The sequence below is a fragment of the Schistocerca gregaria genome, chromosome 5, assembly GCF_023897955.1.
Source record: "Schistocerca gregaria isolate iqSchGreg1 chromosome 5, iqSchGreg1.2, whole genome shotgun sequence".
NCBI classification, from domain to species: domain Eukaryota; kingdom Metazoa; phylum Arthropoda; class Insecta; order Orthoptera; family Acrididae; genus Schistocerca; species Schistocerca gregaria.
Genome location: NC_064924.1, coordinates 454,676,127 through 454,688,517, shown reverse-complemented (window position 1 = coordinate 454,688,517; position 12,391 = coordinate 454,676,127). Strand labels below are relative to the sequence as shown.

The following is a 12,391-nucleotide window of genomic DNA, read 5'->3' as shown; positions in this document are numbered from 1 at the left end:
TTCATGGCTCTGCCGGCCACAACCGTCTCGTACAATCCGGGAAACTGGACAGCGGCTGCTCACTATAAAAGCCAACCGGGACGGCTCGGGAATCATCAGTTCATCCACAGCCTCCATTCGGTGAACACCGGTCTCGAGACCCCTCCTGGAATCCAGTGATCTGAGTTCCAGCCGAACCAGCATGTCTTTGTTGAAGGTACGTTCAACGCCCTGCAGAGCACTTTTCATTCCGCCCAGTCTTACTCTTCGAACGGAAGTATAGAACTCGCATCGTGCTATTTGTGGGAACGAAACAGAAATTGAGATAAGAAATGTTGAACGGGATCTGAATTACATATAGAGCATTACTTTAACTTAGCTTAAGCTGTATAATTATTGACTTCAAATAAATCAGACGGGCGTCCTATAATTCCCTTCTGTCTTGAACTACAATGTATTGTCTGTGGAAGCCCTACAAATGTTCCCTTACGGTGTTAGATTTCCATAGTTAACTTTGATAGTTGTCGTGGTCTTCAAAAAATGGTTCAAATGGCTCTAAGCACTATGGGACTTAACATCTGAGGTCATCAGACCCCTAGAACTACTTAAACCTATCTAACCTAAGGACATCACACACATCAGTGCCCGATGCAGGATTCGAACCTGCGACCGTAGCAGCAGCGCGGTTCCGGACTGAAGCGCCTAGAACCGCTCGGCCGCAGCGGGCGGCGTTGTAGTCTTCAATCCGAAAACTGATTTGATACAGCTCTCCACATTAGTGCAAGTCTCTTCATCTTGGCATAACTACTGCTGCAACTTACACACATTTGAACCTGTTTACTATATTCTAACGAGCGTCTCCCTCTTCAGTTTGTAATCTTCCTCCAACCCACCTCCTTCTGTGGGCACACAAAATCGCACAGACACTTGTCAGCATTACTTAGTTGAAGAGAATGTTCCTTGGTGCCTCAAGCTGCATCCTAACACCGATCCTTTCTTCTAGCCTGGTGATACCATAAATTTCTTTTCTTTGCATTTAGAAGTCCACCGGGTCATCTGGATGGCAACGTGCTTGCGTCCCGTGCAACCGGACCCGGTTTCGATTCCCGTCCAAGTTGGAGATTTTTGTCCGCACGTGGACTGGGTATTGTGTTGTCCTCATCACATTTCAGCCTCATCACCGGCGCGCAAGTCACCCATTGTGCCGTCGAATGTAATAAGACTTAGGCTTGGCGGCTGAGATTCCCATGTTGGGGACACCCGACCAACAGTCCCAGACGATCATTTTATTTCTCCATTTCGATAGAGTACCCTCTCATTAGTTATTTGTTCTAGTCATTTAAATTTTCAACACTCTTCGGTAAAAGCGCATTTAACCCTTAGCAGCCCATTGGGTCCAGTTGGACACATTATAGTTTTTAGTTATTTCTGCAGTATCCACGAAAGCCCACTGGTTTCTTGTGGCGCCATTGAGTTCTAGTGTGTAGACTAGACCACTAGATGGCAGCACCATCAGGATAATGAATACTGCGTCAGTATGGACCCATTAGAAAAAAACTGCACTATTTCAAAAAATTGAAAATGTCTTTAATGTGTTGCTAAAAAGAGTTTCAAAAAATGGCTCTGAGGACTATGGGGCTTAACATCTGAGGTCATCAATCCCCTAGAACTTAAAACTACTTAAACCTAACTAACTGAAGGACATCACACGCATCCATGCAAGAGGCAGAATACGAACCTGCGACCGTAGCTGTCGCGCTGTTCCAGACTGCACCGCCTAGAAGCGCTCGGCCAAAACGGCCGGCAAAAGAGTTTACAGTTCAAAATAACATTAATTTTTCTAATGCAATATAAAATTTGGTCTGGAAAGAGTTAAACTGTTTCTATTGTCTTATCATTTGAAACGATTAACGTCTACGTTTCATTTCCGTATGTGGCTGCACTCGAAACAAATACTCGAAGTATAATTTACGTACATATTTAAGTTGGATTACGAATTTTACGAAACAGGCGTATATCGTTATTTTGCCAAGAGAAGGTGCTATTTTAGGATTTTGCACTCCCGCCACTTCATAACTCTCGTGTGACGAGCACATTTGTGTTGGTCAGATGTTTTACGTTGAATAGTAACAACAAAAAGTGAAAGACTTGCGCCAACACGAAGGGTGGTTTGAATTCCAATGTGCTTATTGTGCCATAGTCTGTTCTTGGAATAGTGTAAGATGTTGTGAAATCGGATCCATACTTATACTTGGCATTTTAGACATATAAAAAGCCATTACCAGTGCTGAAATTCACATCGACTGCTATAAATATTCTACGATTAGTTGGTCGTTGAAAACCAAACACCAGAATTTGTAATGTAGATATAAATAGCATTGCGGTCAAGTGTGAGAGAATAAAATTTCTTCTGAGGGCCATAGAAAATTTCCGCAGTTTTTGATTTTGTAAACTTGCACTTATCCACGAAACACTCGTGTTAGAGAGTGTCGAAACCATCTACGTTTGGTACTGCTCATTAACTGCTTATTTGTATGTGTTCTATAAAAAATCTTCGATTAATGCCTAAAATTGCTGAATTTGACACTTAAGTAACTTACAGAGGATTGTTAGTCGCTTCGTTACAGTTTACTATTTGTTTTCTGTTGAGTAACTTCTTCGTTTAATACGACGCAGTGAACGATACTGTCTAAAATATTGAATTAGATTAGATATAGGAGTCGTAAGACATGATAAAACCGCCACAAAAGAAGAGAAACTAAGGAATGAAGGGATGGGAAATGGTAGATAATGGACTCCAATACTACAGCAACTTCTTACCAGAGGGCTGGATTAGTGGAACATCTGGTGAGGTACCTCGGGGATGGTAGGTCTCATTCGAAGCACCAGTAAAAGATAAAACTGGTCTGGAATGAAAGGTTGGTAATCATAATCATTGGTCTGGATCCACTTGAAGAATAGCGTGTGTACAGAATCAAAATAATGATTCGGAATAGAAACAAATGAAAGAAGAAACAGAACCCATTAGAAGACAGTCTTCTTTTCGTTGTCTCGTACTTTAAACGTTGTATAGATAATGAGAAGTTGTTTATCTGATACGTGGAATGTTTGTGATATGGGTATCTGTCTTCCCCGTTGCCATAAAATCAATTTATCCTGAGGTATAGGAGAAGTGAGCGTCATCTGTTAGTGACTAGTGAAATTTATATTCTACAACAGCACCTATTTTAACGGATTATGTATTGCAGATCCGAGGTACTAGTTGGTTGCAAGGCGAGACGGATATTGAAACAATCGAAAAACAACACTTGTGTTGGCTTCCATAATATAACGCTAACCTTAATTCCACAGAGGTTCACTTCGTGTTCAACACTCCTATCTCTCTCGGTCTGAGGCTCTAGATGTTTCTCTTTTGCCAAAAGAAGTAAACATTCACATCTACGTATACGATCCCAAGATACTGGAAAGAGCGTGAGGAAAATTAATTCATACTAATGTCCTATTTTATTCGTTTTGAGAAAAGCGGGGTATGGGAGAGAGGTAACTGCCTGTGTGCTTCCCATTCTCTCATGTCCTCACGACTCCTACGTGAGCTGTGCGATGGTAGTAGCAGACCTACCCACAGCCACAACAAATTCTGACTACCCAAATTCAGGCAACAACTTTTCTATGCGGAAACGTTGCTTTTTTCCAAAAGATTCCTATTTATTGTTTCCATTTTGCTTTTTTTTACATTTTTGGCTGTATGGATCGTTGTTAGCAAAAACCGCAAGCATCTGAATTCCTTCGACGACTGGTGCGAGGCATAGTTGATGAGAGCTGCACTCTAAAATTTCTAGACTATGTCTTACTGGACGCTTGCAAGTGGTTTTCCTTACAGATGCACTGTTCACCCTACTACTGATTTTGTGTCTTTTTTATCCATTTCATATCGTTTTGTCGTCTTACCTCCACTTCTTTGAACGACGTAACAGGTTCTAATCCTATGATCGGCTCCTTGGCGTCTTCCTCTTGTCTGTGGGTGCTATCTCGCATTAATCCACATTTAAAGAAAGCTGATGTTTAGTACAACAGGCGAAAATACTGCGTCAGCAGTTTATTATCCAACGATAACAAAGTCCTGCAGACAACAACATTGGACACGAATAATATATTTGCTGCTGACGCTATAGTAAAATAAAGGTCATATATTTATTCAGAATAGTGATATTACCTTCCTGGCATACGTCAAACGTTAATGGTGCTTCTGTTGGGCATTCGTAGTACAGTGTTCCATGCTTGGTGCTAAGAATAAAAAGTTCTCCGAAACAAACGTACATTTGTGAATACATTCCGTACAATAGCGTTTCGACTATAATAAAACACTGAAGTGGAATGTTGAACGCCTTTCGTAAGATTAAAAAGTGGAATGTAGCTGGTTACTTACGTCTACATTTGAACAATAAAGTATTTAAAAAAATGCGAACTATGTTTTGCCGGAGAAGTGTTACCTGAACTCGTGTTGATTTTTTGGCTGAAGTCTCTGTTGTGCGAAAGATGTCATAATGTCTAAGCTCAGAACGGGCTCGAGGAACTTACAACAAACGGACGTTTATGATGTACGTCCGTAATTGTGTATATTTCTTCTTCTATCCTATTAGCGATAAACATAAAAGATTTTTCGCTAAAACCAAGAGAAATAATAAGATCATTTCGAACATGACTTAACGCAGTAAGAAGTAGGTTCCAAGTTTCAGGGCTAGCATATTTTAACTTTTCACTTGAAATTTATCACCAGCAAAATATTTCATTTTGCCTGAGAGTAAGTACCACACTATACCAGCATCTAAATTTCAATCAAGCAAATCGTTCCGTGAAATGAGAGGGAATGTACCACCTTTGAGATTTCCTTGCCTGTATTGTTATCATGGTATTCCAGAAATAATTATGCTATAAAGACACACCACGAAGGAATTATCCGATTTGGACGGAAATCGGTAGATGTGACGTACATGTACAGACAAACAAATGATTGCAATTTCAGAAAAAACTGATGATTCAATCAGGAGGGAGAGCTTCACAAATTCATCAAGCCAGGTACGCGATGCCCCCCCCCCCCCCCACCCACCGCGATCCTAATTGTTTAGCAGAGTTGTTGGATGTCCCCTTGAGAGACATCACACCAAATCCTGTCCAATTCGCGCGTTAGATCGTCAAAATCCCGAACTGGTTGGAGGGCTCTGCCTATAATGCTGCAAACGTTCGCGGTTGGGGAGGGATCCGGTGATCTTGCTAACCAACGTCGTATTTGGAAAGCACAAAGACAGTAGAAATTCTCGCCGTGTGCAGGCGAGCATCGTCTTTCTGAAATGTGAGTACAGGAAGGCTTGGCATGAAGAATAACGAAACGGGGCGTAGAATATCGTCGAGATACCGCTTCGCTGTAACGGTGTCGCGGATGACAATCAAAGCGTTCCTTCTATGGAAAGAAATGGCATTCCAGATCACCATCCCCGGTTGTCGGGCCGTACGGCGGGCGAGAGTCAGGTTGGTATCCCATCACTGTCCGGGGTGACTGGAATAGAATTGTCTTCAGTGATGAGTCCCGCTTCTCGAAGACGGTCAAGAATTATTTTGCTTCCAACGTAGCAGAACTACGTCACTTGGTTCCCAGTTTGCTAAGTTGGTAGCCAATCTTATTTCTATCGATTCTCAATGTTCTTGTCTCTTTGGCCTCTTCTCAAACAGTATTCTGTGCTCAGTGCACTGTTCATTTTATTCAACAGGTCCTGTAGATCTTCCTGAGGACAGTTATGCCATGAATGCATATTGTCGTTAGCATCCTTTCAACTTGAAATTTTATCCAATTTTTAACGCAGGGGGAACCGAAGCTGCGAAGTAATGAAAACGGAAGTAGCAAACCGAATAAAGTGCATGTAGCAAAATGTGATGATGGCTGTCCATGATGTCAGTACTTATCCATACGTCCCCCTCCATCATAGGGTATCGAACTCGGCTGCACATAAAGAATCCATCCATCGTTGCCCCTCCCCCCCCCTCCCCCCACGGCGTAGAGGAGCCTATTGCTATAGTGACGATCGTCAAATCATAGGACTATCTCCCGACAGACAGATTTCGATTAAGAGCAAATAAAAGTGCTATTTTTTCAACCACCAATCGGTAGCGAAATGGAAACCACAATGAAAATCAAAAATATTTTATTTTTACGTTTAACTACACCTTCCAGCTACATCTCTACACTGTGGCCGCTACGACTTAGGCATCTGCCATAGCTTGGTACCAACTTTCTAATACCCTAACAATAGAAGGCAGTTGCCTGTGATTTTCGCCAGTGTTTATGCTGGTCCGCAGCTCGTTGTTTATGCCATAATGCTGTCCTCGTTGCCAACGGTTCGGCTCAAGTGTCCGAAGAGATGAAAATTGGGAGGAGTTAAGTGTGTGCTGTGTGGAGTGTAATCAAACACTTCCCATCGGAAACCCTGCAGGAGCGTCTTTGTTGCCCCTGCAGTGTGGGGCCGGGAATTGTCATGAAGAAGGAAACGAATGACAGTTACACTATGAGGCTGCAAGAAATCAGGTGAATTCCCCAGCAGCACCTCACAGTTGCCAGCAGACACTGTTTTCTAGGCATCTTTACGTGCTCGCTGTGCTCTCAGAACTGAAAAGTGCCACGTGATTCGGTAGAAGGTTTGCTACACCTACTGTGCAAACCATCTGCTTTAAAGCTTCACTTGATTTTCAATGCGGTTTTAATTTCGCCATCGATTGGAGATTGGAAAAGAAAAGACCTCGTACTTTAACAGTTGCGAAGTAAGTATCGCGAATACCAGCAGAACAGCTGAAAAATGTTTGCATTTTCTACATGTATTGCTACGATAAGTAGGTATCGACATTTGAATGTAGGTGGAAAGCGACTGGAGGGAGATATTTGATTCTGCGATCGGATATGAAAATTTAAGTACGAATTCTAAATAAGTTGCCAGAGGCGTGGACTATTCTCTGTAAGGTCATCAACTGGCATCTTCCTGACGCTGTGCTCGTTGAAAATCAAACACATAGTAGTGGCAGTGGTATCGGGTCTATCCAGATCGCCCCAGAAGCATTCCGTGTAAGAGTGACATATCACGAAGCGAGCTTGACTCTGAAGGGCGCCCGCGTCGTTGTTTCAGCTGTTGGGAGTGTTTTGTCTGCTGTCGGCGCTGGCCCATGAGCGAGTCCACGGAGGCTTGCTGGGCGGAGGCGGCGCCGGGGGCGGCGGCGGCGGGGGCGGCGCGGGCGGCTACCAGTACGGCGCGCCCGGGGGTGGAGCAGGAGGCTTCGGAGGACCCGGCGCCGGGGGCTTTGGGGGCCCTGGGGGCAGCGGCGCCTTCGGGGGCGGCGCTCCTGGGGGCGGTGCTCTCGGCGGCTACGGTGGTGGCGGAGCTGGAGGCTACGGAGGCGGCGGCTACGGAGGCGGCGGTTACGGAGGCGGAGCCGGCGGTGGAGACTTGGGACAAGTAAGTTCTTGTCGTGAAATGACATCGGCGCGGAGCACAGAGCTTCAACAATGTGTTAACAAACGTAGAAAGAAACGACAATCTTATAAGTCTCGAGCGTAATTTTTTCTGGAGCAGTGGATGCAGGCAAAAGTCGAAGCAAGTCGGCTCGAATGCAGCTGTCCGCCGTAACAGTGTTTTGCGTTTCAAACAGAGCCGTTAGTTTCACTGTGAATAATAAGTTTAATCCCCATGTAGAAGTATGTAGCAGTTTAAGGTGTAGAGGACGGCAGTTCAAACCATTGTCTGCTAATAGAAATTTAAATTTTCTGTAGTTTCCCTAAGCTGCTTCAGCTCTTTTGAAAGACAGACGCTCGATTTCTTTCCCCCAACATTCCCTGGGTCGAAGCTTGTTCTCAGTCTCTAAGGGCGTTAACAAGGGTAATCCATCAGTAGCTTTCAACACACAGTACGATCATCAACATGTGGGACTTATGCTCTTCCACTTCAGGAGGGAGAGTATCTCCCAAGTCTTTGAATATATGAGTTGATTTCTGAGCTGCAGTTACCACGTTTCAGATCATGTGATCTGGAAACATCTGGTGACATGGAAATTTCATTGACGTTCTGTCACCTCTTTGTTGCAGCTTAATTCGTAGAGAAATCGTCTCCGAATTCATAAAGTGATGTTTGGTACCCGCTGCTTTCACCTGACTGCCAAGATATCAATTTCAGTAACACGTCGTCATGATAATTTGTAATTGTTTTACATCGAATTCATTCTTCAAAAGGGGTGAAGTCCTACTCAGTTGTTCAGATATTGGATGTATTACAGTTACTCTAGTTTATTTCATCTGACTAGAATTGTTACGTCGAATAATTACGGGTACTTTATAGAAAGTAGTTTTTGTTAGACGTGGATGGACAACAGTAAGGCTGTGTTCATTGATCTGAAGAAGGACAGTACATTAAACTAACGCGAACATCAGTTCTGCTTTCTTTCTATACCTCACACTTTAGTAGTAGTTTACATCGTACTACGTATACTGGTGAACTTCGTTGACAATGTGATGGTGGTCTAGTCCGTTACACACTGAATGAGACCGGCATAAGTTCGCCAAACTTCCTGAAATTTAGTTCATCTGGTCTTTTTCCAATTGCACATGCATATGTCCTATAAAAAATGTGTGAACTTCTCAGTCAGAGAAGCAGGTATTCATCGTTTGCGTCAGTAAACAGCAGATATGTTGTGTTTTGGACCATGAACAAAGAGGGCACATATGTTCGAATGTCCACTGTAATTAAGCTGTAGGAGGGAGCGGGGGGTAATTTTTCAATGGAAAAAAGCCAAGGCTGTCCAGAAACCAGAAAGTCGTTTGCTCTTCATAAAACGAATAAAGTGTCGTCAGATTAGCCGTACATTCGCATTACTGTTAAGAGCGAAGCGAACGTTTAATTTATGCTAGAATTTCATTCCCTTCTTTTGCATGATTCCACAGCCTTAGTAAGCTGTTTGAAGGCTAAAATTATTTTGTCACTTTCGGCTGTTTAAAAAAGTTGAAACTGGATGCTCCTTTATTTCACCTGTTACTTGTGCAATGTCAGCCATTTTGGAGCGTGACCATTACCTAGGGCTTAAAAAATCTGAGCTTTGAAGTGTAAATCGAATTTTTACGAGTATTGTGAACCACTTGATAACAATCATGTACCGAAATGCGCTATTTGTACGTAAGTAAATGGTGAAATAAAAAAAATGCGTTTTAAAAGTTTTGAACAGACGGAAGTAGCAAAATGGATCTAAGCCTCAAGAAGTACCCTGAAATTTATTTAGTGGTAATGGGTCTGGACCCACAAAGCACAAATGAATCACTCACTAGTCTGTTGTGGCCAGAAAAAAAACTGAACTGTTCGATAAATCATTATATACATATTATAATGATTCCATTTAATACTTACTTAATCATTCAGTATAAACATAATTAGAGTACAGCAGAAATGTTACCTATTAATCTGAGTGGCTTTACAGTGTTCAACCAGATGAAGTCATAGAACCCTATAACACAACATGCTGTCGATATCAGGCGGTCTGTTACACTAAAGAGATAATTACATTTGCGGTAGTCACTTTATATACTCATCACAGAGTAGGGGAAAATTGTTCAGTCAAGTCTCTGTACGTCCATCTTTATATAGATTGCTGCGGGATCCTGGCTGTTCAGTATGTAGTGCCGAATCAAAACACCTTTCAGCCGCCTGTTAACAGTCACCAAGTGATGATCGAAGGGATCTCTGTGTCAATTAGAGATCAATGGATACCAGTCATTGAATGGTGGCCCCTATTTTTACTGGACCAAAGGTGGGAATCTTCCCACACGTCGATCAGGGGACGTGAAGAAGGGGTAATATATCGCCAAAACTGGTCGTTCAACAAAATGACAATTGGAAATTAAGACGGCTGAAAGATGTATTGATTCGACGTTTGTTGAATCATTCCGACATTATCTCGTTGGGCACTCAGATATGTAATACATCAGAGAAGCCTTAGATCACACCATCTGATCCGTCTGTCCACAGCCAACACCGTACAACTTCCAGTACTCCGTGAACGACGCTTACACGGGAACGAGTTTCGGACGGCAGGAAGCTGGTGACGGAAGTGGAAGTGTACAGGGCCAGTACCAAGTCCAACTTCCCGACGGCCGCAATCAGCTCGTACGTTACGCAGCCAGTGATGCCACCGGTTTCAACGCAGACGTTCAGTACCAGGGAGAGCCTAGGTACCCGTCTGGCGGCGGCGCCGGTGGATTCGGTGGTGGCGCCGGTGGTGCCGGTGGATATGGTGGTGGAGCTGGCGGTTCCGGAGGAGCTGGAGGATATGGTGGTGGAGCCGGAGGATATGGTGGTGGAGCTGGTGGTCTCGGAGGAGCCGGAGGCTTTGGTGGCGGAGCTGGAGGATACGGTGGCGGAGCTGGTGGTATAGGGGGCGGAGCTGGGGGATACGGAGGTGGAGCCGGTGGTCTCGGAGGAGGCAGAGGATTTGGCGGTGGAGCTGGCGGTCTAGGTGGAGCTGGAGGCTATGGCGCTGGAGCTGGAGGTCTCGGAGGAGGAGCTGGAGGTTTTGGTGGAGCTGGCGGACTTGGAGGAGGCAGAGGTGGAGGTGCGGGCGGCTATGGCGGTGCTGGAAGATACGGTGCAGGTGGCGCTGGAGGGTTCGGCGGAGGAGCTGGAGGGTTTGGAGGCGGAGCTGGAGGTCTAGGAGGTGGAGCCGGAGGTTTCGGCGGAGGAAGAGGACGTGGTGGATACGGAGGAGCTGGAGGTGCAGGAGGTGCAGGAGGGTTTGGCGGTGCCGGAGCTGGAGGATTTGGTGGAGGAGCTGGTGGTGGTGGCCCATCTGGCTCGTACCTGCCGCCATTCAAGAGATAAGCCGACCCTGCTGACAGATGTATATCTTATAGCTTTAAATGGAATGCAATCCATTACTAATGGAATGCAGATGCCTATTGCTTTCTGTAACTCATTATAAAGATCTCTGCTTTATTAGCATTTTAATGTATAGTTATGGTATGTTAATAATCAATGTTATCTTCAGTACTCTGTTTGTGCCATTATTCGATGGTGGTGCTTAAATTATTGTCCTAGATGTGTGATTGTAAGTTCTGTGAGAATGAAACTAGTTGGAGAGTGAGTTGAACCTCGTTCGGTTTTCCTTTGGTCATCTATAATTATCAGTATTACTATGAATGAATTGAATGACCATTGAAGAGTCAAATATAGTTTAATGACCGATTGAAGACCGTTCCCGATTTATGGAAATTTGATAAAATGTTCGTGATGTCTATGTATTTAATAACTGTGTGACTCCTGCCTTTTGGTGAATAAATAACTTCAGATATGTTCAAAGAAGGTCTATTTGGTGTGTTATAAATTAACCTGAAGTGCCCACTAAACCCTATATTTTCTTTCAGTCTGTTATTGAAAAACCTTTCACAGAAAACTCTCAAGAAATGTTACTTTTTCTCCTTTTGAGTGTTCGAACAGCGTTAAAAAAAAGAGAAGGTCCTCGGACTTGGTTCTGATGACAGTACATGAAAAATATAAAACATTTTAGTTCAACAAAACAGGCAACTTTAGTTTGCCACTAAATGGAGTAAATGAAAAATTTTTTCAAAAGGCATTGTGCAGGCATAGGTAGGCGCAAGACGCATTATTAGATTGCGACTAAGTGGAGTATGTGAAAAATTTTTCAAAAGGCATTGTGCAGGCATAGGTAGACGCAAGACGCATTATTGATACTCGTGCACACGGAACTACTTTACTGTAAACACGAATATACTGGAATCACGGAGGTTTTAGTAGAAGTTATCTCCGATGTTTATCTGTTGTCCTATATAAATCAGGATACAATAAATTTATAAGAATTACAGATCTTATCAAGCTCTTACAAATATTTATTAATAACTAACTGAGTTCATAAAACTGTGACTCACATTTTTGTTGTTTTCTAAGTACAAAAGTCATCGTGTTTTTTTCCTGTTTAATACTACAGAGAGCCTCATTATTATCTGATGTCCAGACATTCCTGGAATGCGTGTTGTTAATGAAAACATCAGCACTCTCGTTAATGTCAGACTTGAGCTGATTTGATCACTTGGAGAAAAGTTATATTTTACAGGATAGTATGATGATTGATTTTGTGGAGAAAAATGTTGCCTTGTTGCCTTTTAGAACAAACTGAAGACCTGAAATTACATCGTACTACTCGTAAGGCGCTGGAGATGATTTTTCAAACGACAGTATCTTGGAGTAAAAACACAGTTATAAATCACGCTAGGAAGTTACGTTCAACTAATCGCAGGCAGTAGGCGTGCGCAGTAAGACACTCACAGTTGGAAGAAAGCGGCGCTCCCGGTGCCCTCTGGTGGAAGCCACAGAAAGGC

The 12,391-nt window shown here is 43.4% G+C and overlaps 1 protein-coding gene across 1 annotated transcript; it reads left to right on the top strand.

Moving 5' to 3' along the window:
• Positions 1 to 110: 110 nt before the first annotated feature.
• LOC126272824 (uncharacterized) lies at positions 111 to 11,361 on the top strand. Its single transcript, XM_049976020.1, has 3 exons — positions 111 to 196; positions 7,149 to 7,475; positions 10,029 to 11,361. The coding sequence occupies exons 1-3, from the start codon at positions 182 to 184 to the stop codon at positions 10,875 to 10,877; spliced, it is 1,191 nt and encodes a 396-aa protein (XP_049831977.1). The 5' UTR covers positions 111 to 181; the 3' UTR covers positions 10,878 to 11,361.
• Positions 11,362 to 12,391: the final 1,030 nt, after the last annotated feature.

What these genes read in the sequence shown, in the direction of transcription:
- LOC126272824 (XM_049976020.1), top strand. An exon ending in GCGGTGGAGACTTGGGACAA is followed by an intron (nt 7,476 to 10,028) that starts GTAAGTTCTTGT and finishes GTCTGTCCACAG; the next exon opens with CCAACACCGTACAACTTCCA.